Source organism: Bufo gargarizans, chromosome 4, assembly GCF_014858855.1.
Source record: "Bufo gargarizans isolate SCDJY-AF-19 chromosome 4, ASM1485885v1, whole genome shotgun sequence".
In the NCBI taxonomy this organism is placed as follows: domain Eukaryota; kingdom Metazoa; phylum Chordata; class Amphibia; order Anura; family Bufonidae; genus Bufo; species Bufo gargarizans.
In genome coordinates this window covers 472,129,653-472,157,053 of record NC_058083.1, presented here as the reverse complement: position 1 = coordinate 472,157,053, position 27,401 = coordinate 472,129,653, and the positions used below count along the sequence as shown (strand labels likewise).

The window sequence follows — 27,401 nt, the reverse complement described above, 5'->3', positions numbered from 1 at the left end:
ACGCGCGTTTTACGCGCGTTTTTGTCGCGCGTTTTTATGCACGTTTTTTGTAATAGTAGACGCGCGTTTGTGTGATTGACTGCAGTGTCCTATGGCCACAAACGCGCGTCAAAATGCCCCAAAGAAGCTCAAGAACTTGATTATGCGTCGGGCGTTTTACAGCGCGATCTTACGCGCTGTAAAATGCCCAGGTGAGAACCATTCCCATAGGGAAGCATTGGTTTTCATGTGTTGAGCGTTTTACAGCGCGTTTGAACGCGCTGTAAAACGCTCAGGTGTGAACTTAGGGTTAAGGTAACACTATATGATTACCCAAATTAACGAGAATGGAAAAAATGCTAATTTTATAATATTTTAGAAACCTAAAAAACGAATTAGGTTTATAACATGCCAAAAACAGAAACCTGCATGGGCCATGAAAAAAACGACTCAAAAACCACGTAGGTTGCCCCACTGCAAACAAATAGTTGTTAGGCTAATGTGTACTAAAAATGGCTAATCTATATCTAGTCCCAAAGATGCAGAATACCCTGGGCCTGAACTGGTTCAAATAAGGGGACCTGGTCTCCCTAACCCCAAGTCTGTAACTGGGAGTTGAATTCTCATAGAAGGTACCGTCGTGGAAGCTGGCACCGGGGTTCTACCGTCATTGATTGGACATTTTCATTTTGTTACAGCTCAGAAGTGGTGGCAGGAGGCGAAGGCGTCACAAGAATCAAAAAGACAGAAGCAGGCGACTCAGGCTCCTACTGGTAAAGACGCAGCTTCTGTGCCCATTTCTAAAGGCAAAGGAGTCACTCAAGTGCCAAAAGTAACAGGCACTTCATCCAGAACATGCCCTCCGTCTAAGAGAGGAGGTACCACTACATCTGGAACGACTCTACCACCTGGAGGAAGCCACATCAGCTCTATTAAGTCTGGACCGGTCAACAGTAAAATGGTTAAACCAGGAACAACCAGCACTAAAACTGGTACAACTGGAGTGAGCCAAAGAACACTTACTCCTGCAGGAACCAATACAAAACCAGCAACCACCGTGGCTGCAAGGTAGGCTGTGCGATATGTGCTCCCTGATAACTACTTCAAGGGGTGGTCCAGCAGGACAACATTTATAGTAGAGTGCTCAGAGCGAATTAAAAACAAGACAAAAGATTCTATACTCCCCCTCACAATCCCTCTCCACTCCCGATAGTTCCTACTTCCTGGTCCAGTCTCAACATGCAGGAAGTGGTAGAAAAGCCTGCTTAGCCAATCACCGGCTGAGGCGGGTCACTACTGAGTGTCAAGACTGGACCAGGAAGTAAAAACCAGTGGGGACCTGGTAAGTATCAGAGCGGGAGCCGTGGGGGGTCGGTGAGGGTGAGTGTCAATTCTTTTCTTTTTTAAATCACTCTAAGCCTAAATTTTGTCCTGCTTGACAACCCCTTTAAAAGCATAATATGCTGATGTGAATAAATATATAATCTCTGTACAGCTTTAATTTTTGGTGACAGTTTTCATGCCTATTTTCCTTCACAGTGGTGCCCTGGCCACCCTCCTGTGCAGGGAACCGCAGACAGCCCCATCCACTTGAATGGAGCCGTGCTACAATTCCACCGCACATCAAGTGCAGGGGCTGACTGGGAGCTTAAAGTGGCCCTGGAAAAAAACTAAAGTGGCCCTAATGTTGTAGGTGGGTCCAGATTGACAGAAGACAGGGGAACACAAGTAGATGGGGCCAATACAAGTTGGCAGGGTCAGCAATACCATAGTGCAGCACAGAATACCATCCCAAAGAAACAAATACCACAATGCAGCACAAAGTACCTCCCCAGAAGCTTGTCCCCCCGTGGTGGCCATCAATAGCTGCCACATTCTGCCCTCCAGTCAACATACGGAGCAGGGGGTTTAGGAGGTGAGATGTAGGTCACAGCACCAAACCAGTCCTTCTTTTACATGTTACCTGGACTTCCTCTAATAATGACCCCTATACTGCCCCCAGTAGTATGTACGTACCTAGCCAGTAGCAGTGAGTAGTGGGGGGCCCAGAGGTATAAGCTAATTCTAACCATCATTGTATGAGATAGGAATACCGCACTAATGCCTAATACAGGTCCTTCTAAAAAAATTAGCATATTGTGATAAAGTTCATTATTTTCTGTAATGTACTGATAAACATTAGACTTTCATATATTTTAGATTCATTACACACCAACTGAAGTAGTTCAAGCCTTTTATTGTTTTAATATTGATGATTTTGGCATACAGCTCATGAAAACACCAAATTCCTATCTAAAAAAATTAGCATATCATGAAAAGGTTCTCTAAACGAGCTATTAACCTAATCATCTGAATCAACTAATTAACTCTAAACACCTGCAAAAGATTCCTGAGGCTTTTAAAAACTCCCAGCCTGGTTCATTACTCAAAACCGCAATCATCGGTAAGACTGCCGACCTGACTGCTGTCCAGAAGGGCATCATTGACACCCTCAAGCAAGAGGGTAAGACAAAGAAATAAATTTCTGAACGAATAGGCTGTTCCCAGAGTGCTGTATCAAGGCACCTCAGTGGGAAGTCTGTGGGAAGGAAAAAGTGTGGCAGAAAACGCTGCACAACGAGAAGAGGTGACCGGACCCTGAGGAAGATTGTGGAGAAGGACCGATTCCAGACGTTGGGGGACCTGCGGAAGCGGTGGACTGAGTCTGGAGTAGAAACATCCAGAGCCACCGTGTACAGGCGTGTGCAGGAAATGGGCTACAGGTGCCGTATTCCCCAGGTCAAGCCACTTTTGAACCAGAAACAGCGGCAGAAGCGCCTGACCTGGGCTACAGAGAAGCAGCACTGGACTGTTGCATGTCATTCGGAAATCAAGGTGCCAGAGTCTGGAGGAAGACTGGGGAGAGGGAAATGCCAAAATGCCTGAAGTCCAGTGTCAAGTACCCACAGTCAGTGATGGTCTGGGGTGCCATGTCAGCTGCTGGTGTTGGTCCACTGTGTTTTATCAAGGGCAGGGTCAATGCGGCTAGCTATCAGGAGATTTTGGAGCACTTCATGCTTCCATCTGATGAAAAGCTTTATGGAGATGAAGATTTCATTTTTCAGCACGACCTGGCACCTGCTCACAGTGCCAAAACCACTGGTAAATGGTTTACTGACCATGGTATTACTGGGCTCAATTGGCCTGCCAACTCTCCTGACCTGAACCCCATAGAGAATCTGTGGGATATTGGGAAGAGAAAGTTGAGAGACGCAAGACCCAACACTCTGGATGAGCTTAAGGCCGCTATCGAAGCATCCTGGGCCTCCATAACACCTCAGCAGTGCCACAGGCTGATTGCCTCCATGCCACGCCGCATTGAAGCAGTCATTTCTGCAAAAGGATTCCCGACCAAGTATTGAGTGCATAACTGAACATAATTATTTGAAGGTTGACTTTTTTTGTATTAAAAACACTTTTCTTTTATTGGTCGGATGAAATATGCTAATTTTTTGAGATAGGAAATTTGGGTTTTCATGAGCTGTATGCCAAAATCATCAATATTAAAACAATAAAAGGCTTGAACTACTTCAGTTGGTGTGTAATGAATCTAAAATATATGAAAGTCTAATGTTTATCAGTACATTACAGAAAATAATGAACTTTATCACAATATGCTAATTTTTTGAGAAGGACCTGTATATTACAGCTAAAGCAAAACATTTCAATCAGTATATAATGCTGCAGTAGGTATGAATGTATACTATATCTCACGCTCTATAATGTATAGAATGACACTGCCTGTCAGTTCTGTTAGTTAAGCCACTATTTTCACTAAATTATTACAATACTATTATTGTGTGTTATATGAAGAACAAAAAACTGGACTTTTTTGAGTCATGCAGTTATTTTTAATTCCACTAGAGGGCGAGGTGGAGCTGCATTGTCTAAGACCCTCTCGGTAACCGCATCCAGGCCTCGGGCGGGGAATGGCTGTGGATCAGTAAAACCTGCAGACCCGTCAGCTCCTTCCCATGAAAGCTCAGCTACTGAAGGCAAGTGATCTTTTACAGCAGGTTTCTTTATATTCTGTACCTTATACTTGTATAAAAATGTTTGATAGCATGTACCCAAATAATTACAGCATTTTCTCCCTTTTTTGTCAATCAGACCAGTCATAAAGGTAAGGGCTCAGTCACATGGCCGTTGCCCCTCTGTTGCCGTATTGCGGGGCACTGGCCGTGTGCATTCCGCATCACAGATGCGGACCGATTCACTTGAATGGGTCCGCAAATCCGGAGATGCGGTGCGGAACCGAAGCATGGAACAGAACCCCACGGAAGCACTACGGAGCGCTTCCATGGGGTTTTGTTCTTTGCCTACGCACCGCAAAAAGATAGAACTTGCTGTATCTTTTTGGAGAACGGACAGATCGAGGACTCCATTCAGGTGGATGGGTCCATGGTCAGTGCCCGTACATTTCGGATCACAATTTGCTGTCCACAGCATGGGCACGGAGCCCTTACGTTCGTGTGAACAAGCCCTAAGTTGGGTGGGATTCCGGACAGCAGAGACACGGAGCAGTAACATGACTGATAATGCTCCGTGCTCTGTGATCTTTTTACTACAAAATCACAGTGAGATAAAGTTGTCACCGTGATTTTGTAGTAAAAAGATCACAGAGAGGCAAAGAGCATTATCAGTCATGTTACTGCTCCGTGTCTCTGCTGGAACGGGGCTTGGCTCTCTTTAACGCAGCAGATTTCACGCACGGCATCCGCTCGTATGAAAGAGCCTTAACTCCCAGGATGGTCTGACGGCCACAGGTTGGTTGCTGCAGGGGAGGGGAGTCCTTTGTCAGGGACAGCTGGGCATTGAAAAGGCAGACATTTTTCACCGTTCCTGCCTTCCCCATCGCTGTATACATGGTGCTCAATGAGTGCTGTGTATACAGATCAGGAACAAGCAATGCTGGGATCGTAGCGGATCTGACCTGCAGCGCATACCTGGAGGCTTTTTTTTTTAAATAAGTCTAAAAAAAAATTCCAAATTCATTCCAGTAGGTGGTGGCATAGAAAAACTGGAGTAGCATTTCTAGACAAAAGTGTAGGGCCTTATTCGCACAGTGTCTGGTCAGTGATTTTCATCAGTGATTTTGAGCCAAAACCAAGTATGGGTCCAAAACGCAGAACAGGTGCAGATCTTTCCCTTCTACCTTATGTCTGTGTAGGATCCACTCCTGGTTTTGGCTCACAATCACTGATGGAAATCACTGACCAAACACTGACTGTGTGAATGAAGCCTTAGGTTTAACCCCTTCAGGACTGGGTGATTTTCATTTTTTTACTCCCTGCCTTCCCAGAGCCATAACTTTTTTAATTTTTCCATTCACATAGCAATTTACAAGCTTATTGTTTGCTGGACAAGTTGTATTTTCTAGTTGCACCATTTACGGTTGCATACAATGTATTAGGAAGCAAGGAAAAAATTTCCAAATGGGGTGGAATTATAAAACAAAAAAACTGTTCCGCCCCAGTTTTTATGGATTCTGTTTTAACAGCATTTTCTATGCAGTAAAACTGACCTTTTACTTTCATTCTCGGGGTTCATATGGTTACAACGATACCCCACCGGCTCTCCGTAAGAACTTATGTACGCCAGCTTTGGATCATTCAGGAGGCCATCCGGGCGGAGCCAGTGCGCAGTTTTTGATGGTCACATTTGACCATGGTATCTGAGGGGTTAAATGTGTGCAATGAACGTTATCATCGATCGCATACACTAGCCCCCGGTGTCTGCTGTTTAAAACAGCAGGCACCCAGCGGCTATGTTGGCGCACACTTTTCTCGCTAATGGGCACCATCTTTACATGTACATTTACATTAGGTGGTCTGGAAGGGGTTAAAGAGTACCTAAACTTTCAAGTAAATTTTTTTAAATTAGAACTACTGTAAAAATCATTTTCACAATATAATGATTTTATATTTTTTATACTTCACTATTCTACTTTTAACACCAAAAGAGGCCCCTGAAGTTCGGGCCTCCCGAGGCGCTATGCCGTGCAGCACATACAGAATCTTTACCCCGCAGCCATGTATACGGTGTACAGATTCTGACCTGTACAATATGCACTGCAGTCAGCGCTGTCCTGGCAGTAGCACACCTCGCTGTTCCCGGCCATGCCCTCCGCTAAAAGCTCTGCCATAGAACATCAGTGCAGGATACCCAGTGAGGACAGGCAGGAGCTCTGCACAGCACATCGCTGCTCCCGCTTCTCCTCCCTGCGCTCCACTGCAGTGTACGGATTCTGTATGTGCTGTAGGGTTAGCAATTCAGTATATTCTGAAAATGATTTTTGGGGTATTTCTAAGGCTAAAGTCACAGAAAATAATGCACTAAAACAATAGATGCAAACATAACATACGGACTAAGCCCTCGCCCTAATGATAAAATCTCAGACTCTCAGCCAATATACTTTGATCAAAACACCTCTGTGCCCACCTACCAGTGCCAAGGTGGTCTCCGGTTCAGGCAGTTGCTACTCTATACCTACCTATGCAGTAGGTCCATATGTTATGTTTGCATCTATTGTTTTAGTGCATTATTTTCTGTGACTTTATAAATGTAGCCATGCACATCCGCATATTTACTATCATATCGTGCAGGATGTTTTGTATCTTTTTTCCGTGATTTATTTCTAAGGCTACTTTCACACTTGCGTTTTAGTTTTCTGGTATTGAGTTCCATCATAGGGGCTCAATACCGGGAAACAAAAAAACGATTCAGTTTTGGCCCAATTCATTGTCAATGGGGACACAACTGAACTGAATGGAATGCTCCAAAATGCATTCCGTTCAGTTGCGTTCCCATACCGGAGAGCAAACTGCAACATGTTGTAGTTTGCTTTCCGTCCTGGGATGCGGAGCAAGACGGATCCGTCCCCACTGACTTGCATTAAGGGTCATGACTGATCTATCTTGGGTATGTTAAAGATAATACAACCGGATCCGTTCATAACAGATGCAGATGGTTGTTATATCAGTAACGGAAGCGTTTTTGCTGAACCCTGCCGGATCCAGTAAAAACGATGGTGTGTAAGTACTCTAAGGCTACTTTCACATCTGCATTTTTGCTGGATCCATCATGGATCAGCAAAAACGCTTCCGTCATAATAATACAACCGTCTGCATCCGTTATGAACGGATCCGGTTGTATTCTCTATAAAATAGCAATGACTGATCAGTCTCTAAAACCATTGTAAGTCAATGGGGGGCGGATTTGTTTTCTGTTGTGTCAGAGAAAACGGATCCAGCACCACTGACTTACATTGTGAGTCATGACGGATCCGCATCCCAGGATTCACTCATATAGGCTGCTTGCAGCGTCATGGGAACGCAATGAAACAGAACAGAATGCACTCCGTTCCCTTCAGTGCAGTTCTGTCCCCATGGGCAGGGTGCATTTGTGTTTATCTCTATTTTCTATCATGTCCCATGTAGAACAAGCCTATGGTCCTGTATTGGTTAACAGCAGCTCCTTCCTGCACCGCTTGGGGTTAGCTCGCGCTCTCTCACGTACCAATGAAACTCTACCGGATGCTGCAGATTTATTTCGTGAAGTCATTAAAATGGCTCCAGAGGTAATGAAGATACAGTATATACAATATTGGCTCCATTGTGTTCTGAATAACCATTAAAGGGGATGTCCATTTTTTTTACACCTATCCTCCTAAGATCGGCGGAGGGATGACTCTCGGCACCCCCGCCAATCAGCTGTCTGCAGAGACGGCAGCGCTCGCCATCACAGGGGGTAATTACAATTACACCGTCCCATTCACTTCTATGGGATGACTCTGTAGCATACCCTTGAATAGGAAGGAGCTGTCCCATTGAATAGAATGGCTGAGCTGTAATTACACCGATGTGATGTCGACGGCGAGCAGGTAAACAATGAAGAGAAGGCTCCGCTCGTATGAGTGGTGCCGTCTCTTCAAACAGCTGATCGTTGAGGGTGCCAGGAGTCGGACCCCCGCCGATCTGATATTGATGACCTATTATGAGGACAGGCCATCAATATAAAAAAAAAAAGCGGAGAACCCCTTTAAGGGCTCATTCAGACGACCATATTTTTGTGTCCACATTCGTTCCGTAATTTTGCGCAACGGATGCGTACCCATTCATTTCAGTGGGGCCACAAAAGATGCGGTCAGCACACTCTGTACTTGCGGACAAGAATAGGCATTTCTATCATAGGGCTGGCCGTGTACGTTGCGCAAAATGCGGAATGCACACAGCCGGTATTCTTGTTTTGCGCATCTGCAATTTGCTGAACACATACGGTCGTCTGAATGAGTCCTAAAAACATTGTCTTGCTTTGCATACCCTGGTCACTAAAACCATGTGTGAATCTGACTCTGTCGGCATCTGTCAGCTACCATATTGTGTCACCTGAAAAAGTCACTTGGGGAAGAATCTTAAAGGGAATCTGACACCACAATTCTGGATTCTTACCTGCAGTAATACACATAATGAGTCCAGATCAACATTTTTTTCTTTTCCTAGTGCCCCCATACTGTCACCAGGAAATACACAGTCAGGACTGCTGTGCCATGCTAACATAATGCAGAGGACTCCAGTGCGCATGCACAGCAATCCTGACAATGTATTTGAGTGCAGCTTTAAACTCTAAGAAAGGGGAAATAGGGGACAGTAGCAAAATAAAAAATTCAATCTGGACTTCTTATCTGCAGTGCTACTCATGTAGTAGCTTAGATAATAGTGCAACATTCCCTTTAAATTTAGATCCATGTATTGTTGCGCAGAAGATAGGCAATTGGGGCCAAATTTTAGAGGGAACCTATCACCATGAAAATGCAGGCAGCAAGCAATAGAGCAGAAGGAGCTGAGCAGATCGATACACAGTTTTATGGGAAAATATTCAGTAAAACGTATATTTCATTCATTGAAGTCCAGGAGGCGGTCCTATCAGTGATTGACAGCTCTCTCTGTATACACAGTCATAGAGGGCAGGCTGTCAATCACTGATAGGACCGCCTCCTGGACTTCAAGGCCCAGAATGAGCAGGAATTTATATGAATGAAATACAAGTTATACTGAATATTTTCCCATAAAACGCTGTCAATCTGCTCAGCTTCTCCTGCTCTATACCATGGGGCCTGCAGATTATTTAGCATTTTCATGGCAACAGGTTCCCTTTAATTTAGATGATATTACAATGTGAATGCTCCAGCAATGTGACCAAGGCAACACTCAGGTAGGAAGGAATCACTAACATTTGTAACATTTTCTCATAGATAAACAACAGAGGTCTTCTGCGTCCACCATATTTATACAGAGCTACCTAGTGGGAATCAAAAAAGTTGACCAAATCCAGTAGCTGAATGTTTATTAATCTGTTGGTATGGATTAATACTTTTTAGGTTCCTGATGCTTACACCGAGCTGGCCGAGCTTCTGGTAAGGACTGACCCATCTGGTGCAGTAGATGTCTATTCCCAGTACCCTCAAAAACCATCCCAACAACAGTCGTTTGATGATGCCTTCATCCCTGGGGAAATTATACGCCTGCTCATGAAAAGTGAAAAGTACGATGACCCTCGTCTGCCTGTCAACATGATTTCTTATGGGAAAGTTTTGGGAATTGGTAAGTAACAGAACTGCTGAAAACCTGCTACGTGGGATTGACCACGTTATTACTAGTCTTGCACTGTACTCTATAGACAAGTGGTCCTCAAACCTTTGTAGGTGAAGAGCCACCTTCTAATATAATGTTCACCACTAGTGTTGAGCAAAGCAAAGCATTTGAAGAGAAATGTGGTCCGAAGTTTAAGAACAAAGCCGAATTCCCTTGCGCTTCCTGGTAAAGAATCAGGTTTTCCTAAAATGGCGGCAGCAAAGTGTTACAAGGTGAAATTAAAAAGTCCGGGAACGAGGGATCACCCATAGTGCCGTGCAGCCAGCCAATCCGCAGATAACCATCCCCTGTGATGTCACAGCCCTATAAAAGCCTCATCCAGCGCGGTCTCCGCCATTGTCCTGTGAGCTAAGCATAGAGAGAGACAATGTTGCTGCGATAATCCAGCGGCCATGTTTGAATGAGTCATTCACCATGTTCCGCATCTGGACTTAATAACTTTAACAGCAACATACCAGTAGGTTCATAGTAGGGAGGGATCCCGGACCTTATGGAGGGATCCACAAGAGATTATGGCCCCTCAATTTTATTGCTTTGAGGTAGGTTTTCCCGTCTCAATCCTGTGTACCATCTCTGGCACCATGGACGACAGGGGCCCCCCCGATCCCCGCTGGGGAGAGCCAGAGCACAACCAGATGAGCGGTAGTGCTGAATGTCTGCTCTTTAAAACAGCAGACACCCGGTGGACATAGCAGCCTCTGCACGCGCCACAGGGCGCCATTTTTAAATGCCCAGCTGCCGACGTAAATTTACTGTCAGCGGTCAGGAAAGGGTTACCGTTCAAGCTTTCACACTGAGACTGGACCACCAAGTGGGAAGAATATGATTAGGTAGAGCGTCCTGGGTATACCTGATTTATAGCAATTTGTGACTAATTCATTTAGAACAAATAAAATTTCTCGCCGAATCGGCCAAATAACATTTTTCCAAACTTTGCTCGTCTCTATTGACCACATAAAACGATATACAGAAAAAAAAATACTAAAGATGTGATGTTTACCTTGTATTAACGGCCATTTATATGGGTTTTAAATCTGGTACTTATTACTGTTAAACTTTAAACTGTTAGCGCTGATTGGACAGTGTCAAGAACCTCAAACTGGTAACATCCAGGTATCAATTTTGGGAGGAATAACAGGGTAACAGCACAAATCAAGAGAGATAAGAAAAGAAGCTCCATGATTGTTATTTCATGGGGATTTCAAGTATTTACTAAAAACAGGTAGGTCAGGAAAGGTGACAGCTCCTCTTCAGGGTGAGTTCACATAACGTTTTTCCAATTGTATACATTAACCCCTTAAGGACCCTGCCATTTTTCACCTTAAGGACCAGGCCATTTTTTGCAAATCTGACCAGTGTCACTTTATGTGGTGATAACTTTAAAACGCTCTGACTTATCCAGGCCATTCTGAGATTGTTTTCTCGTCACATATTGTACTTCATAACAGTGGTAAATTTGAAAAGAAAATAGAAGACCGGCACTCCCAAGTTGCTAGTAGTTTAGGTTTTATTGGTCACTTAAAACTTAAACTACTAGGAACTTGGGAGTGCCGGTCTTCTATTTTCTTTTAGTCTATTGGGGGAATCCGACCTTTGGACCAAGCACCCCAATTCATAACACAGTGCCGACTGATTTGGACAACATATACTAATGGTAAATTTGAGTCAAAATATTTCATTTTTGATTATAAAAATAATACCAAATTTACCCAAAATTTGTAAAAATTCTACATTTTCTAAATTTCTATTTCTCTGCCCTTTAAACAGAAAGTGATACCTCCTAAAATAGTTATTACTTTACATTCCCCATATGTCTACTTCATGTTTGGATCATTTTGTAAATCATTTTCTTTTTTTGGGACGTTAGAAGGCTTAGAAGTTTAGAAGCAAATCTTGAAATTTTTCAGAAAATTTCCAAATCCCACTTTTTAAAGAACCAGTTCTGGTCTGAATCACCTTTGTGAGGCTTGCATAATAGAAACCACCCATAAATGGCCCCATTTTAGAAACTACACCCCTCAAGGTATTCAAAACTGATTTTACAAACTTGGTTAACCCTTTAGGTGTTCCACAAGAATTAAAGGGGTATTCCCATCTTAGACAATGAGGGCATATCGCTAGGATATGCCCCCATTGTCTGATAGGATTTCCCGGGGTCCGTCCACCACCAAGCGCTAATCCCCGCCTCTCCCATAGAAGTGAATAGGAGCATGTCGCGCATGTGCGGCCCATGCTCCTATTCATTTCTATGGGGCAGACGGCAATAGCTGAGCCAGCGCTCGGCTATTTTCAGCGTCCCTATAGAAATAAATGGAGGACGGCTGCGCAGTGCTCTCTTCTTAACTTTCGGGGCTCCATTCTCGATATAGGTGCGGGTCCCAGCGGTGGGACCCACACCTATAAGACAATGGGGGGCATATCCTAGCGATATGCCCCCATTGTCTGAGATGAGAAAACCCCTTTAAAGGAAAATGGAGATTAAAGTTCAGAATTTCACTTTTTGGGCAGATTTTCCATTTTAATCAATTTTTTCTAATAACCAAGCAAGGGTTAACAGCCAAACGAAACTCAATATTTATTACCCTGATTCTGTAGTTTACAGAAACACTCCATAGGTGGTTGTAAACTGCTGTACGGGCACACGGCAGGGCGCAGAAGTAAAGGAATGCCATTTGGAAAGCAGATTTCACTGGGATAATTTTAAGTTTCCATGTCACATTTGAAGACCCCCTGATGCACCCCTAGAGTCGAAACTCAAAAAAAAGACCCCATTTTGGAAACTACGGGATATGGTGGCAGTATTGTTGGTACTATTTTAGGGTATATAGGATTTTTGCTTGCTCTATATTACACTTTTTGTGAGGCAAGGTAACAAAAATTGCTGTTTTGGCACCGTTTTTTTATTTACAATGTTCATCTGACAGGTTATATCATGTGGTATTTTTATAGAGCAGGTTGTTATGGACGCTAAAATACCAAATCTGACTACTTTTTTTGGTTGTTTGTTTGGGGGGATACAGAGGTGTTCACCTGAGAGGTTAGGACATGTAGTATTTTCATAGAGCAGGTTGTTACGGACGTGGCGATATCTTATATGTCTACTTTTTTGTTTATTTAAGTTCTACACAATAACTATTTTTGAAACAAACAAAAAAATCATGTTTTAGTGTCTCCATATTCTGACAGCCATAGTTTTTTTTTTGGGGGGGGGCGATTGTCTTAGTTAGGGACTCATTTTTTTTCGGTATGAGATGAAGTTTGAATGGTACTATTTTAGGGTGCATGTGACTTTTTTTTATCATTTGGTATTACACTTTTTGTGATGTGAGGTGACCCAAAAAGTTTTTTGGGATTTTTTTTTTTTTTTTTTACAGTGTTCACCTGAGGGGTTCAGTCATGTGTTATTGGATGGCTGGGTGCGGCCAGTATACTTGTCTATTCAGCACAAGGTACGGACAAGTCCTGTGGGATCCATGCCTGGTTCATTTTAATGAACGTGAGCTTGTCCACGTTGGCTGTGAACAGGCAACTGCGCTTGTCTGTGATGACCCCCCCCTGCCATGCTAAACACACATTCAGATAATACACTGGCTGCAGGGCAGGCCAGCACCTCCAAGGTGTAAAGGGCAAGCTCAGGCCATGTGCCCAATTTGGAGACCCAGAAGTTGGATGGGGCAGATCCATCACTCAGTACGTGTAGGTGTGTGCACATGTACTGTTCCACCATGCTGCTGAAATGCTGCCTCCTGCTAAGACGTTCCGTATCAGCTGGTGGGGCTGGTTGTTGTGGCGTGCTGATAAAGCTTTTCCACATTTCGGCCATGCTAACCCTGCCTTCTCAGGTGCTGGCGGTGCCCAAGCTGTGTTGGCGACTTCCTCCTGCTCTGCTTCCACTGTGCCCCCCGCTGTCAGATGGGAATGCCATCAGCAGCGCTTCTACCATCTTGCGCTTGTACTCGCACATCTTCACGCTCCAGTGACGGAATTAAGGACAGCACGTTGTCCTTGTAGCAGAGATCCAGTAGGGTGGCCACCCAGTAATCATCACTGGTTAGAATGTGGGCAACTCGGCGGTCATTGTGCAGGCACTGCAGCATGTAATCGCTCATGTGTGCTAGGCTACCCAGAGGCAACGAAAAGCTGTCCTCTGTGGGAGGTGTATCGTCTGTGTCCTCTGTATCCCCCCAGCCACGCTCCAGTGATGCCGATGAGCTGCTTTGGATGCCACCCTGCTGTGAACACTGTTCTTCCTCCTCCTTATCCTCCAGAACTGTGCCCTGTCTGGACAGTTGTGTACCTGGCCTCTGTTGGTGCAATAACCCACCCTCCGAGCCACTTGTGAATGACTGGCCTGATAACCGTGGAAATGATCCCTCCTCCTGGGCCACATCTTCTTCCATCATCGTCCAAAGCGTTTTTCAAGGAGACATAGAAGTGGGATAGTAACGCCGAGGACAGCGTCATCGGCACTGGCCATGTTGGTGGAGTACTCGAAACAGCGCAACACTGCACACATGTCCCGCATGGAGGCCCACTCGGAGGTAAAGTGGTGCTGTTCCGCAAAGCGACTCACCCGTGCGTGCTGCAGCTAAAACTCCACTATCGCCTGCTGCTGCTCGCACAGTCTCTCCAGCATTTGCAAGGTGGAGTTCCACATTGTGGGCACGTCGCATATGAGGCGGTGAGCAGGAAGGCCAAAAAGTTACGCTGCAGCGCTGACAGGCGATCAGCAGCAGGGTGAGAACGCCGAAAGCGTGCACAGACAGCCCGCACTTTATGCGGCAGCTCTGACATATCGGGGTAATTTTTCAGGAACCTCTGCACCACCAAATTTACCACATGCGCCAGGCAATGGATGTGCAACAAACCGGCTAGGCCCAGAGCTGCTACGAGATTTCGCCCATTATCGCACACCACCAGGCTGAGCTTGAGGCTCAGAGGCACCAACCACTCATCGGGCTGTTGTTCCATGCCCGTCCACAGAGGAGTAAGCAGAGTAGGAGGTAACGGGAAACGTCCTGCAATCCTCAGTGGAGGAAGGACATGCGCCAAACTGCTATCCGCCTCAGGCCCAGCTGCCACTGCATTTACCCAGTGTGCAGTTAGGGAGATATAAAGTCCCTGCCCGTGCTTACTGGTCCACATATTGGTGGTTATGTGGACCTTGCCACAGATGGCGTTGCGCAGTGCACACCTGATATTGTCCGCCACTTGGTTGTGTAGAACAGGGATGGCTTGCCTAGAAAAGTAGTGGCGGATGGGAACCACATACTGTGGGACAGCCACCGCCATAAAGGTTTTGAAAAGTCTCCGTCTCAACCAGATGGAATGACAGCATTTCAAAGGCCAGGAATTTTGAAATACTGGCATTCAGGGCCAGGGATCGCTGGTGGGTAGGGGGGGTACTTTCTCTTTCTCTTCAGTGTTTGGGGGATGGACAGCTGAATGCTTCCATGGGACAGTGTGGAGATGCTTGGTGAAGGTGGTGGTGGTTTTGCTGCCACATACTCTGTTTGCGAGGTGGCAGGTGCCACTGTCACTCCAGAGGGGGAGGAAGAGGCTGATACTGCAGCAGAAGAGGAAGCAGTAGGAGCCTGAGATCTTTTGTGGTTTTTGAGGTGTCTACTCCATTGCAGGTCATGCTTTGCACTTAGATGCCTGGTCATGCAGGTGGTGCTCAGGTTTAGAGCATTTATGCCTCGCTTCAGGCTCCGATTGCACAGCGTCCGAACCACTTGCGTCTTGTCATCAGCACATTGTCTGAAGAACTACCACGCCAGGGAACTCCTTGGAGCTGGCTTTGGTGTGCTCAGTCCCTGGGTGCGGTGGGCAGTAGCAGGCATACTGGCTAGGAGACAGCTACTCTGCTTTTGCACCCTGCTCCCTCTTTTGCTGTGTGGCTGGTGCTGTGTGACTACCACCTCTTCCTCCAAACTGTACACGTCACTCGCATGCTCTTGATTCCACGTGGGGTCTAGGACCTCATCATCCTCCACATCAGCTTTCATCCACTCTTCACCCCTGCCCTCCTTGTTGATCTGCAGAAAGCCGCAGCAGTTGGCACCTGTGTTTCGTCATCATCAGAGACGTGCTGCGGTGGTCCTCCCATTTCCACATCCTGAGTTGGGAATCGGTGCACTCAATCTCTTCCACTTCTGGGGCAGGGCTAGGTGGATGGCCCACGGAAACCTCGCCAGCAGAGTCACCAAAAAGCATAGGAGACTGCTGCATGACTTGGGGCTTAGACTGCTTAGAAGGGGGTGAGGTGAAGGACATGCCCATGGGCTGCAGGTGCCAACTCTGCAATTTCAGCAGAGGACCGGGTAGAAGACAATCTGAAGGAACTGGATGCACTGTCAGCCACCCAAACTACTACCGCCTCTACTTGTTCTGGCCTCACCATTCGTACACCGGTATTCAGGCCTACAAAATAACGCTGAACGTTCTGTCACCTACATGCATCTGAGAAAGGTGTTTCATTTAGGTGTGTAGTTGGCACAGATCGACCACGTCCTCTCCTGCCACAGGAGCTCCAGCAGCACCACGTCCCTTATTTGATGCACTCTTCATTCGTTGAGGTCACCCACCGAACTAACAGACGGATTAACTATATTAATTTTCCTGTCTCATATGCAATGCAGGTGTACCTCACACCAAATATGGGAATATGTCACCCACCAATCTAAACAGATGCATTAACTATATACATTTCCCTGTCACGGATGCAGTGTACCTCACACCAAAAAAAGTGGTTGCCCAAGACTCACAAAAATGAGAAACGATCCTGTACAGGTTTTAAAACCGAAAAAAACTCACCTTATGACAGTCCTGCCTTCCAGTGCCAAAACTCCAGTCCAAGCCAGATTGGAAGTAATGACGTCCTGTGTACACCTCAGTGACCACTGATGGCCAATCGATAGCCTCAGCAGTCCATGACTGACATGGCCAAGGAAGTGTATACAGAAAGTCATGGGATGGGAGCCGTGGCACTGGAATCACCTTAGTATCATAAATAAAGTTAATTTTCTTGGAAAAGATGTTACTAATCCTCCTGTGGGGACATCTAATTTTACAATTAATGAGGAGTCTTTCAGGACAACCTATGATGAAGTGCCGTAATGGTCATGTTTCATATCCTGTCATTTCATATGTTAATATTTTGTTACAAATTAAGCATAATTAGCAGTCATAGGGAACATCTCTAATAAGATTAGAATTAGTTCTGTACCTTTGTTGCAGCCATCAAGCACATTTTTGCATTGTGTTTGTGAAGAAACTCCATGAAATGGCGATTATGTTAATAAATCAGTTATTGTCTTTTGACCAAAAACTTAAAATCCGGAAATTGTCACTTATGCATATGGTTTATATAGAATAAAGGCTATTGTAAGCAGCTGCGGAAATATGGGGAGTGGGGCAAGGGCCAGAAGAGCAAAGAGAGACAACGTCTGTGAAGGTTCTCATTTATCTAGGTCATGGTATATCTGTAAAGAATAAATCAAGGCAACTGGACATACTGTAGATTTCTTAAAAATGTTTCACTCGTTCTTCCAACGAGCTTTCTCAATTCTGAGTGACTGTACAAGAATTCTCTGGGAATAAATATGTAACTGAATCAACATCTGGTAATTATACCCAGCATGGGGTCAGAGGTGTTGATTCTATTATCCTAAGTGGAGTCAGTAGGTGATAAGGACCTCCCAGAAAAAGGTGTCAAGACAGCATTGTATGTGGCAGACAATAGATGTCTAACCCCCCCCCCCCCCCCGATTGGTGCAAACGAGGTGTGAAGGAGGCCATCTACGCAAAAATGGAGAAGCGAAGCTTAAATAGAGGCGCGGGGGGGGGGGGGGGCGGTTAGACATCTATTGTCTGCCACATACAATGCTGTCTTGACACTTTTTTCTGGGAGGTCATTATCACCTACTGACTCCAATTAGGATAATGGAATCAACACCTTTGACCCCATGCTGGGTATAATTACCAGATGTGGATTCAGTTACATATTTATTCCCAGAGAATTTTTGTACAGTCACTCAGAATTGAGAAAGCTCGTTGGAAGAACGAGTGAAACGTTTTCAGGAAATCTACAGTACGTCCAGTTGCCCTGATTTATTCTTTACAGATAAAGAGAGACAACGTATGGTTATAGGAGGCCTAGAAGCTGATGAATTATTCAGCAGAGATTTCTTTAGGAGTCTACTGGTGCCTAAGTAAATGCTCAGGAATAGAGCATGGTCATTAGTATGGAGGTCATCCTTTTCAGTAGACATGTATGACCAAGATTAAGCTACTTTCACATCTGCGCTTTCCCTTTCTACTATTGAGATCCGTCATAGGATCTCAATACCGGGGGAAAACGCTTCTGTTTTGTATCCATTCATTGTCAATGGGGACAAAACTCAACTGAACGAAACGGAGTGCACCAGAATGCGTTGCGTTACGTTGTGTCCCCCATCGTGGACAGAATAACGCTGCAAGCAGCATTTTTCTTCCGCGATGTGGTGCGGAACCAAGACGGAACTGTCATGACACACAATGTAAGTCTGTGGCGGATCAGTTTTCTCTGACACAAAAGAAGACAGATCCGTCCCACATTGACTTACAATGGGTTTAGAGCCAGATCCATCTTGGCTATTTTACAGATAATGCAACTGGATCTGTTCATAACAGATGCAGACAGTTGTATTATTATGACGGAAGCGTGTTTGCTGATCCATGATAGATCCAGGAAAACCGCTGGTGTGAAAGTAGCCTTAGATGCTGGGACATGCAACCATCCCCGCCCATTACTGGATATGTATTACATCTTAGGCTGAGTTCACACGGGCGTTGAGGGAACATGCGCGATTTTTCCGCGCGAGTGCAAAACATTGTAATGCGTTTTGCACTCGTGTGAGAAAAATAGTCATGTTTGGTACCCAAACCCGAATTTCTTCACAGAAGTTCGGGCTTGGGATCGGTGTTCTGTAGATTGCTATTATTTTCCCTTATAACCATGTTATAAGGGAAAATAATACATTCTGAATACAGAATGGATAGTAAAATAGCGCTGGAGGGGGTAAAAAAAAAATTAAGAAAAATTAAACTCACCTTAATCCACTTGCTCACGCAGCCGGCATCTCTGTCTTTTTTTTTTGCTGTGTGCAGGAAAAGGACCTGTGGTGACGTCACTCCGGTCATTACATGATCCATCACCATGGTAAAAGATCATGTGACGGACCATGTGATGACCGGAGTGACGTCACCACAGGTCCTTTTCCTGCACACAGCAAAAAAAGAAGACAGAAGAGATGCTGGCTGCGCGAGCAAGTGGATTAAGGCGAGTTAGATCATTTTTAATTTATTTTTTTAACCCCTCCAGCGCTATTGTACTATGCATTCTGTATTCAGAATGCTATTATTTTCCCTTATGACCATGTTATAAGGAAAAATAATAATGATCGGGTCTCCATCCCGATAGTCTCCTAGCAACCGTGCGTGAAAAATCGCACCGCATCCGCACTTGCTTGCGATTTTCACGCAGCCCCATTCACTTCTATGGGGCCTGCGTTGCGTGATAAACGCACAATATAGAGCATGCTGCGATTTTCACGCAACGCACAAGTGATGCGTGAAAATCACTGCTCATGTGCACAGCCCCATAGAAATGAATGGGTCCAGATTCAGTGCGGGTGCAATGCATTTACCTCCCACATTGCACCCGCGTGGAATACTCACCCGTGTGAACTCAGCCTTAGACTCATGTGGAGAGGGCCACATGCTAGTAGGAATTCTATGGAGAACGTGGAATTGAACACTGGACATAGAATCCCTGTACTCCCCAAGAGGTGGAGGTAAATATACATTATGGGAATAACCCTTCTAAAATCCTTAATGTCCTTACAGGTTCTCTGGAGAAGTATATAACCATTCTAGAGGCAAAGTTCAAAACATCCATCCTCAAGATGGTCTACGCCGGCATTCACAATAAGTCAGAGGATGACGGAGAGCTGCAAGATTTCTTCCGTTTTAAATGCTGGATATGAGATAATGAACAATTATATTTTATGAAATACATTTTATTTATTTTTTTGCCTTTATGATGTGTTAGAATGTAAATTCCATACAAGGCCGATTCAAAGAGCTCAAGGAGCTGTATGTTCAGGGTTTGTGTCACAAAACATATTCTACATTTTTCAAACCAGAACCTGGATCTGAATACTTTTATAACTGCATGTAATTAAATATGTAATAACGCCAGCGAGTTATTCAATGAAATGTATCTGTATAGCGCCACCTGCTGTTTGTTTTGTTATTTTTTTTGTCCGTCTCACTGAGCTGGTCGCACGTGCTCAGTTTAAATTTTCAACTGCCACCAGCCGTATGTTCTGTTAGAAGCTGTGGCCGTTACAGGGAGAGAGCTGCAGCAGAAAGGACACCCCTTCCAATCAGCTGCCAGGCTGAAGATAATCTAGCAGAACAATTGGAGCAGTGATAGATCTCCACAATGTGAGGTACAGGGATGGTTCTAGGGGTATTATCTACCGCCTTATGTGTCAGGGTTGCAATGGAGGATGTTCTCTTATTAGTAACCCTGAATACCCTTCTTTCTTCACATACATACTAGACTTGTACCATCAACAAGGACTGAAATCTGCTGTAAAAAACTGTTTAAAACCATTTTACACTCCAGTGGGTCTAAATTAATAAATGAAGTACGGTAACTTTGTAAATAAGCTTGATTTTAAAAAAAAATGTAAAAAAATCCTATCGTTCAGTGCACACTGCTCTGTGGTTACACACAAGTACGAGGGAGATATACTAATGAAATTACTCTAAAATTCTGGTGCAGTGTGCATCCCCAAAAAAATGTACGTGCTTTGGCTCACATTTATTGTGTTATAGACACTTTTCTTTTTACACTTTTCCATCAGGGAGCGCAGCTTAAGATATGACAAGGACCCAAGGTTTGGCATAAAATGATGGTACAAATTAAAGGGGTTGGGTTGTGCCAAGTATTTAAAGAGTAACTAAATCTTTGAGTAAAATTTTAATAACACCCTAATAAAAGTTTTTGAATTTTTATTAGACTTCTCCCTACCTAAAGCACACTATTTCCTGTGCGCTTAAAACTGACATTTTTATACACTGCTGACAGCTCTGCGGTGTACGGAGTATGGGCTGTAGACATTTTTATGAATGGGGCCGCAGAAGCAGTAGGTACGGGCAGGAGCACATACTGCTGCACCTGCCCGTGCCCCCCCAGAGGTTTACCGACTCCTGGCATAGCACATGGGTTCTCTGTACCTGCTATGCCAGTATTAGCTGAGAGGAGCAGCTCCTGCTTCTGCCTGAGCTGCTAAGCTAAGAGAACTGCATTTAGCTTAGCGAAGCAGGAGCCGCTTAGCTAATCCTGGCATAGCACATGGGTACAGAAAACCCATGTGCTATACCAGGAGTTAGTAAACCCCTGGGGGCACGCGCAGCAATATACGCTCCTGCCTGTACGCACTGCTGCTGCGGCCCCATTCATAAAGTGTGTACAGCCCGTACTCTGTACACCGCTGAGCAGTCAGTGGTGTACGGAAATGTCCGTTTCAAGTGCACAGGTAGGGAAAAAAGTGTAATAAAAATACAAAATTAATAAAGTATATTAGAATTTTTTTTATTAGGGACAGGTTATTAAAAAAGTTATAGGGGATAACTAGCTGATCGCTGGGGGTCCAACCATTGTAACCCCCACTGATCACTAGAACGTTTCCCCGTTTTGATCAAGCGGCAAGATACCACAATGCATTCTCTGCCATCTTGATTTCTAACAGCTGTAACGTCCAATGTAATGGATTAATGCTGTGGTAATGCTGGTACTGTTTGAAATCTTGGAATGTCAGCTTCCAAACAAGACTAGGCCCATATCCTGGACATGGAATAAAGACACAAAGTACACACAGGTAATCCAGGAGCAATCTTCTTTGGTGAAAAACTTGGCACAACTCCTTTAAATGGGTTGTACCACTTCAGCAAGTGGCATTTATCATGTAGAGAAAAAGTTAATACAAGCCACTTACTAATGTATGGTTATTATACATATTGCCTGTTTCACTGGCTGGATTCATTTTTCCATCACATTTTACGCTGCTCGTTTCCGCGGTTATGACCACCCTTCAATCCATGAGTGGTGGCCGAACTTGCACACTATAGAAAAAAGTGTCGGCCTCTCTGGTGTCCAGGACTGTGGGAGCGCACATAGGCCGGTTCTTTTTTCTATAATGTGCAAGCACGTGGATTGTAGGGTGGTTGTACCATGGAAACAAGCAGTATATAATGTGATGAAAAAATGATTCCAGCCAGCAAAGGAAGCAATATGGACAATCACAATACATTAGTAAGTGCCTTGTATTACCTTTCTCTACATGATGAATGCCATTTGCTGAAGTGACACAACCCCTTTAAGCCAGTTAGTAGGTAGTATAAACTTAACACTAGACAGTCTAGAGATGCATCATATTTATGAGCACCAGTCACTGTATCTGGCACATCTTTAGACTGTCTAAATGTTGCACAGTGTTCTACCCCTCATTATTTGTAATATCCTTCTCAGCATCATAGAGACGTCTGTAGCCTGTGGAGGTCAGTATTATTCACACACAGCATGTTTTACATCTCTGAGGAGACTTCTGAGCTTGCACATCCATGTGAGTGTGACAGAAGGTTGGAGCACTAATAGTTTAATAGGGGGGCATGCTTCACAGGGAACACCCACTGAGCTCTGAACTTGCAGCTCCCCAAGCATGTCAGAGCAAATAAATGTCAAATTATTGAAGAAATGCAGTATACAGCCAGCTGTACAGTAAAACATGAATCTCTCCAGGTGCATAGATATATTTCTAAAAATACATCTGTCCAAGATAACATGCCTTAGGTCACTGTCACTCTATAGTCATTAGCCAGCCCAGCCAGACCTCTAAATCGCTGTCATTTTCCTTCTCCAAAACTAATGTTCCAAACCTGCATTAAAGGGAATGTGTCATCAGAAAGTGACCTATTGTCTAAATCATGTCTTTCTTTATGTTAAACACTTTATAAATTTTTTCCATGTCAATATGTCATATAATAAAAAAAAAAAAAAAAGACAATAAAAAACTAATATTGTGCAGTTTTCACACTGGCCACTAGACCTAAAATATGTCAAGACTTCCTGTTCTTTTCAGAGCAGCCACAAGGGCCATAGACACCATGGACAGGAGCCGATCCTACTGACTTCTATAGGAGAGATTTCTAGGCATGCTCTGTGACCTGTGCAGAGGTCGGGAGGGAGTAGATGAGCTGTGATATCAGCTATTGTGAATGGTGTATTCTGTGTTACCTATACAGAGGTGTTAGTTGTCATTGTAATCCAGCTTGTGGTGATAATGATTATGCAAAGTTACCTGTACTGAACAGGAAATCCTGACCTATTATTAGACCTGGTGGCCAGTGTGAAAATTGCAGGATTATAGACTATTTTTTTTAAATGTAGATAGTGACATGGCAAAGTAAAAAATTAAAACACCAGAAATTCTATAAAAAAAATACATTTAACACAAAACTGTGATTTAAACACATATTTTGCCACATATTGCACCCTTATTTGTCAATCCAGAGTTCCAGACTGGAGGGCAGTGAGCGGAGAGAGACCGGCAAACTACATTTTCTAGGTTATTGTACTTGAGGTTGATTAGATTTTATGGACATTATGGCGTCTCAGAGAATTCATACTTCAGGCACTTTCTTTATACAAAATTAGCTACACGACTTTATAAACCACATACTTTATAATAAAATCTAAACTGTGGAAATGAATTTACTAAAAACGAAGAATCTGCTTTCTGAATGGCGGGTTACACTCCGGCACAGATTCTCAGTGTATCCTGACGGCTGGGTAAGCACCACGGGGATTGGTCCTTTTCCATTTTGACAGGGGGGAGGCTTATAGACTTATATTATCAAGGGGGCTATCAAATCAAATATATTAGAATTTTCATATATACTCACATAACCTTCTTAAAGGAACACCTGAGGGGAAAATGGATGCACTTGTGTTACTCCTGGTGCAGGACCCCGCAGGACTAGTCACAACACAATACATCAGTTTGCCCAGAGTGTTCCTTTAACACTAGCCCCATGAAATATATAATCAGTTCTGAAGCAGGTTCCTCTGTTATTACTTTTGGAAATAACAGAATAAAATTGACAACCAGTCTGACACCAACACCAGACGGTGTAGGAACACACTCTATTGACAAGGGGAATGGTAACACCCAGTTTTCAATTTTTTCATATATTTTCTGGAGGAATACCAGAGGAACAGCACAAAGGAGATGAGAATGCAAGTATTTACTAAAACAGACATGACAGGCGAGCAGACGGTCTCTTTAGTGTTGGTGATTAGGGAGCTGTTCACACTGTAAACCAATTTGAAGCACAAATCCACCTTAAAGGGTTACTACTAGAGATGAGCGTACTTCTGTTTACAAGGTTTGGGTGATCTAAGAATTCGGTTATAGATTCTGCTACCACGGACCATAACTTATGGTCCGTGGTAGCGGAATCCATAATGAAATTCTTAGATAACCCGAACCTTGTACGCCGAACTTGAAAATATAAGTTTGCTCAACACTAGTCACTACAGCTTTAAAACAATTTTCGGCAGCCCTCCTCACAGCTGGACCTGTGGAGGGAAGCATACTTACCTGCTGCCCACTGCCTGGCACTGGGTCACGTGCTGCTTGGGGGGACACGTAACCACTGGGGCCGGTCTTAGCCTGCAGTGACACGTGACCCCCGTCAAGCAGGGAACTAGTGCGCAGGAAGCAGCTAATTATGTTTCCTTCCACAGATCCGGCAGGGAGGGGTGGGCTTCAAAAAAATGTTTCAAAGCTGGAGAACCTCTTAAAAAATATCTTCTGACTTGTCATAGAGCCATTGGTGGTCCTCCATTTCCCTTTTAATATTAAGGTGGCAGCAATGGTCACAAGGAACTTTTTCTTTTTTGGTTTCACAGACATAAAAGCTTCACCCGAACGGAAAGAAAATGTGTAGAAAATGGATCCAAGTGTCTCTGCAGCAGAATCTTGAAATCACAGCTTGTTGAGCTTGGTGACGATCAGCACTCGGACAGTCTGGTCAAATGATGTGGAGACACACAAGCCTTTCTTATCGGGGCTCCAGTCTATGCTCGAGATGGGCTGTGTGGATAGAGTGACGTTCTGAAGCAGACTGACCGTTCCCGCCACTCCCATGTCCACCCCATCAGAGTCTTTCCGAGATCTTTGAGCAGGATATTCACTAAAGAAACACAAGTCATTGTAAGTCCATGACGATCTCAGCTCTGGAGGACTGAACACAATACATGAAACTGCATTAATGTGAATGACAATCTAGAATGCATTTGATTGCCACCAGAAAAGGAGCATAAATGACGACACCAAACAAATGACTATGGCGCTCTATGGAGGCAGTGGTCAATCCAACATATCGTGAGAGCTATAAAGGGGTGTCCGAATAAAATAAAAAATAGGGCAGCTTCTGTAAATTATCTAAATTAACAAAATAAAAACGATAGCCCCCTTTTTCTCCCGTGCCGCTTCCTTTCCTTCCCTCCAGTCCTCCCTGCTGTTTGTTTTCTTGGTGGCAGTGGTGATGTTCTGTGCACACAGGTCACTGCTGCAGCCGATCACTGGCCTCAGTGGCGAAGTCCTGTGTACTGGTGAGGCCAGCGATTGGCTGCACAATGACCTGAGTGCACAGAACTTCATTGCTGCAGCCAGGAAGATAACATCAATGCTGCAGAACCAGAGCACATCAATAAAAGGAGCAGGGGGTAAGTATCACTTCTTTTGTTATTTTCAGCACATGTAAAGTGGCTGCCAGAGTTATTATTTAAAGGGGTTCTGCAGTTTGTTTAAACTGATCCTCTGGATAGATCATCAGCATCTGATCGGCGGGGGTCTAACACCCAGGACCCCTGCCAATGAGCTGTTAGAGAAGGCAGCGGAGCTGGCAGTAGCGCTGCAGGCTTCTCACTGTTTACCGCAGGCCCAGTGACGTCACGACTAGTATCACTGGCCTGGGCGCGGCTAAGCTCCATTCACGTGAACAGAGCTTAACCCCGCCCAGGCCATTGATACTAGTCATGACGTCACTGGGCCTGCGGTAAACAGTGAGAAGGCCGCGGCGCTACTGCCAGCTCCGTTGCCTTCTCAAACAGCTGATCGACAGGGGTCCTGGGTGTCGGACCCCCGCCGATCAGATGCTGATGATCTATCCAGAGGATAGATCATCAGTTTAAACAAACTGCAGAACCCCTTTAACTTGGACAACTTCTTTAAATGTTGTCCTTGAAATCACAGGGCCATGCATCACATTAAATCAGGGACCTCTCTATACATCAAGGTATTTGCATAGACATTATTATTATTTTATGCACTTATATAGTGCTACTATATTCCGCAGCATTTAATAAGCTGTCCCCACTGAGCCACCGTGCTGCCCTTCGTAGCTGTGGTTCACCGTTCCTGATCCGAAGATCCATACCAGAGTTAGGATATGCTTTCTTAACATGCAAGTTAGGCCTTTGGTGCAATGAAGGTTTCACCATTCACCATCTCTGCACCCAATTCCGCTCCTTTCTGTGATCAGACCCTCCTTCGCTGCTTTACCACTGCCTGGCCCTGTCAATCAAAGCAGCCAGGGAGGGGTTAGCCACAGAAAGGAGAGGAGTTTAGGTGCAATGAGAGCAATGGCGACACCCTTGTTGCACCAAGCCCCTACTTAATATTAGGAGATCCTTAACTTGGGAAAGGAGCCTTGTATCAAGAATAGAAAAATAGTGTTTTAATCAGGTGAAGCACAGCTATGTGTCTATGCAAACCGATGGACAGGGAGGTGGCTGGTGACAGATTCCCTTTAAAGAAAGCAATTGCCTCTTAATATATAAGGTGCATCTTATTTCAGAGCAGAGGTGGTCAAGACTGGGGTATATGGGAACGCCAGTCCTGATAAATCTCCCCTCTCAACCTGAACGAGTTCTATGGAAAGGAGTTGTCGAGATGAGACAACCATAAGCATACACGTAGAGCAGATCTGTCCAAGAGACTGAGCCGTCAATCACTGTGGTAAACATCACCCTGGAGTCCTGACCGCATCTACGTCATAGAAAGCGACATATAACCCCACCTCATTTTCTCCCTCTCTATCCCGACTGTACTCACTATTTCCAAAGATGAAGACTTCCAGCTCCTCCTGTCGTCATAAAGACATCTCTGTTCTGGGGCAGATGCCGCACTTGCCAGATGGTAGACTTGTGCGCCTAGTGTGGAGAGTTTTCACCAGTTACAATTGTACCTTTATACCATAAATCGCTGCAGCGGCCATTTACGGAGTAGAACAAATCCTTACCTTTTCTGTCACTGATGCAAAACCTTTCGTAGGATGCTGAGTCCTCATGTCGTAGACATGAAACTTTCCTTCCAAGGAGGTGGCAACTAATTTATTCATAATGATGTCCTTTCTGTCAAACTCCAGAGAGCAGACCTGGACAGACAAATGGAACAGGTAATGAAAGCACGCAGCACATGAGGAACATGACGTCACATGCACCATGGTGCTGAAGCATCTAGCGTCCACTCAGGGAATCTTCTCCCGAGTCATACGGAAGCAGAAAATCTCCACGCACACTTTGGAGAAGCGTCCTCTTCTGGCTTCTTC

The 27,401-nt window shown here is 44.6% G+C and overlaps 2 protein-coding genes across 2 annotated transcripts in view; one reads left to right on the top strand and one right to left on the bottom strand.

Annotated features, from left to right (window-relative positions):
- Window positions 1-799: 799 nt before the first annotated feature.
- Window positions 800-19,934, top strand: LOC122933721. The gene is made up of 5 exons (XM_044288693.1): window positions 800-1,047; window positions 3,883-4,013; window positions 7,458-7,597; window positions 9,398-9,620; window positions 19,560-19,934. Exons 1-5 carry the CDS (start codon window positions 938-940, stop codon window positions 19,697-19,699), a joined length of 744 nt encoding a protein of 247 aa, XP_044144628.1. The 5' UTR covers window positions 800-937; the 3' UTR covers window positions 19,700-19,934.
- A 2,146-nt stretch (window positions 19,935-22,080) lies between these two features.
- The window catches only part of DNAAF10 (dynein axonemal assembly factor 10), a 28,971-nt gene continuing 23,650 nt past the window's right edge, over window positions 22,081-27,401 (bottom strand). The window contains exons 6-8 of the mRNA XM_044289635.1: window positions 27,093-27,227; window positions 26,906-27,003; window positions 22,081-24,980 (exon numbers count right to left, since the gene is read on the bottom strand). Coding sequence (XP_044145570.1) covers window positions 24,773-24,980; window positions 26,906-27,003; window positions 27,093-27,227 — 441 coding nt within the window. The 3' untranslated portion in view covers window positions 22,081-24,772. The remainder of the gene's footprint in view (window positions 24,981-26,905; window positions 27,004-27,092; window positions 27,228-27,401) is intronic.

Excerpts from the sequence above, each read along its gene's own strand:
- LOC122933721 (XM_044288693.1), top strand. The coding sequence starts at position 938 with ATGGTTAAACCAGGAACAACCAGCACTAAAACTGGTACAACTGGAGTG. Across the intron at positions 1,048-3,882 it reads GCAACCACCGTGGCTGCAAG|AGGGCGAGGTGGAGCTGCAT; the intron begins GTAGGCTGTGCG and ends TAATTCCACTAG. Across the intron at positions 4,014-7,457 it reads TGAAAGCTCAGCTACTGAAG|AACAAGCCTATGGTCCTGTA; the intron begins GCAAGTGATCTT and ends TGTCCCATGTAG.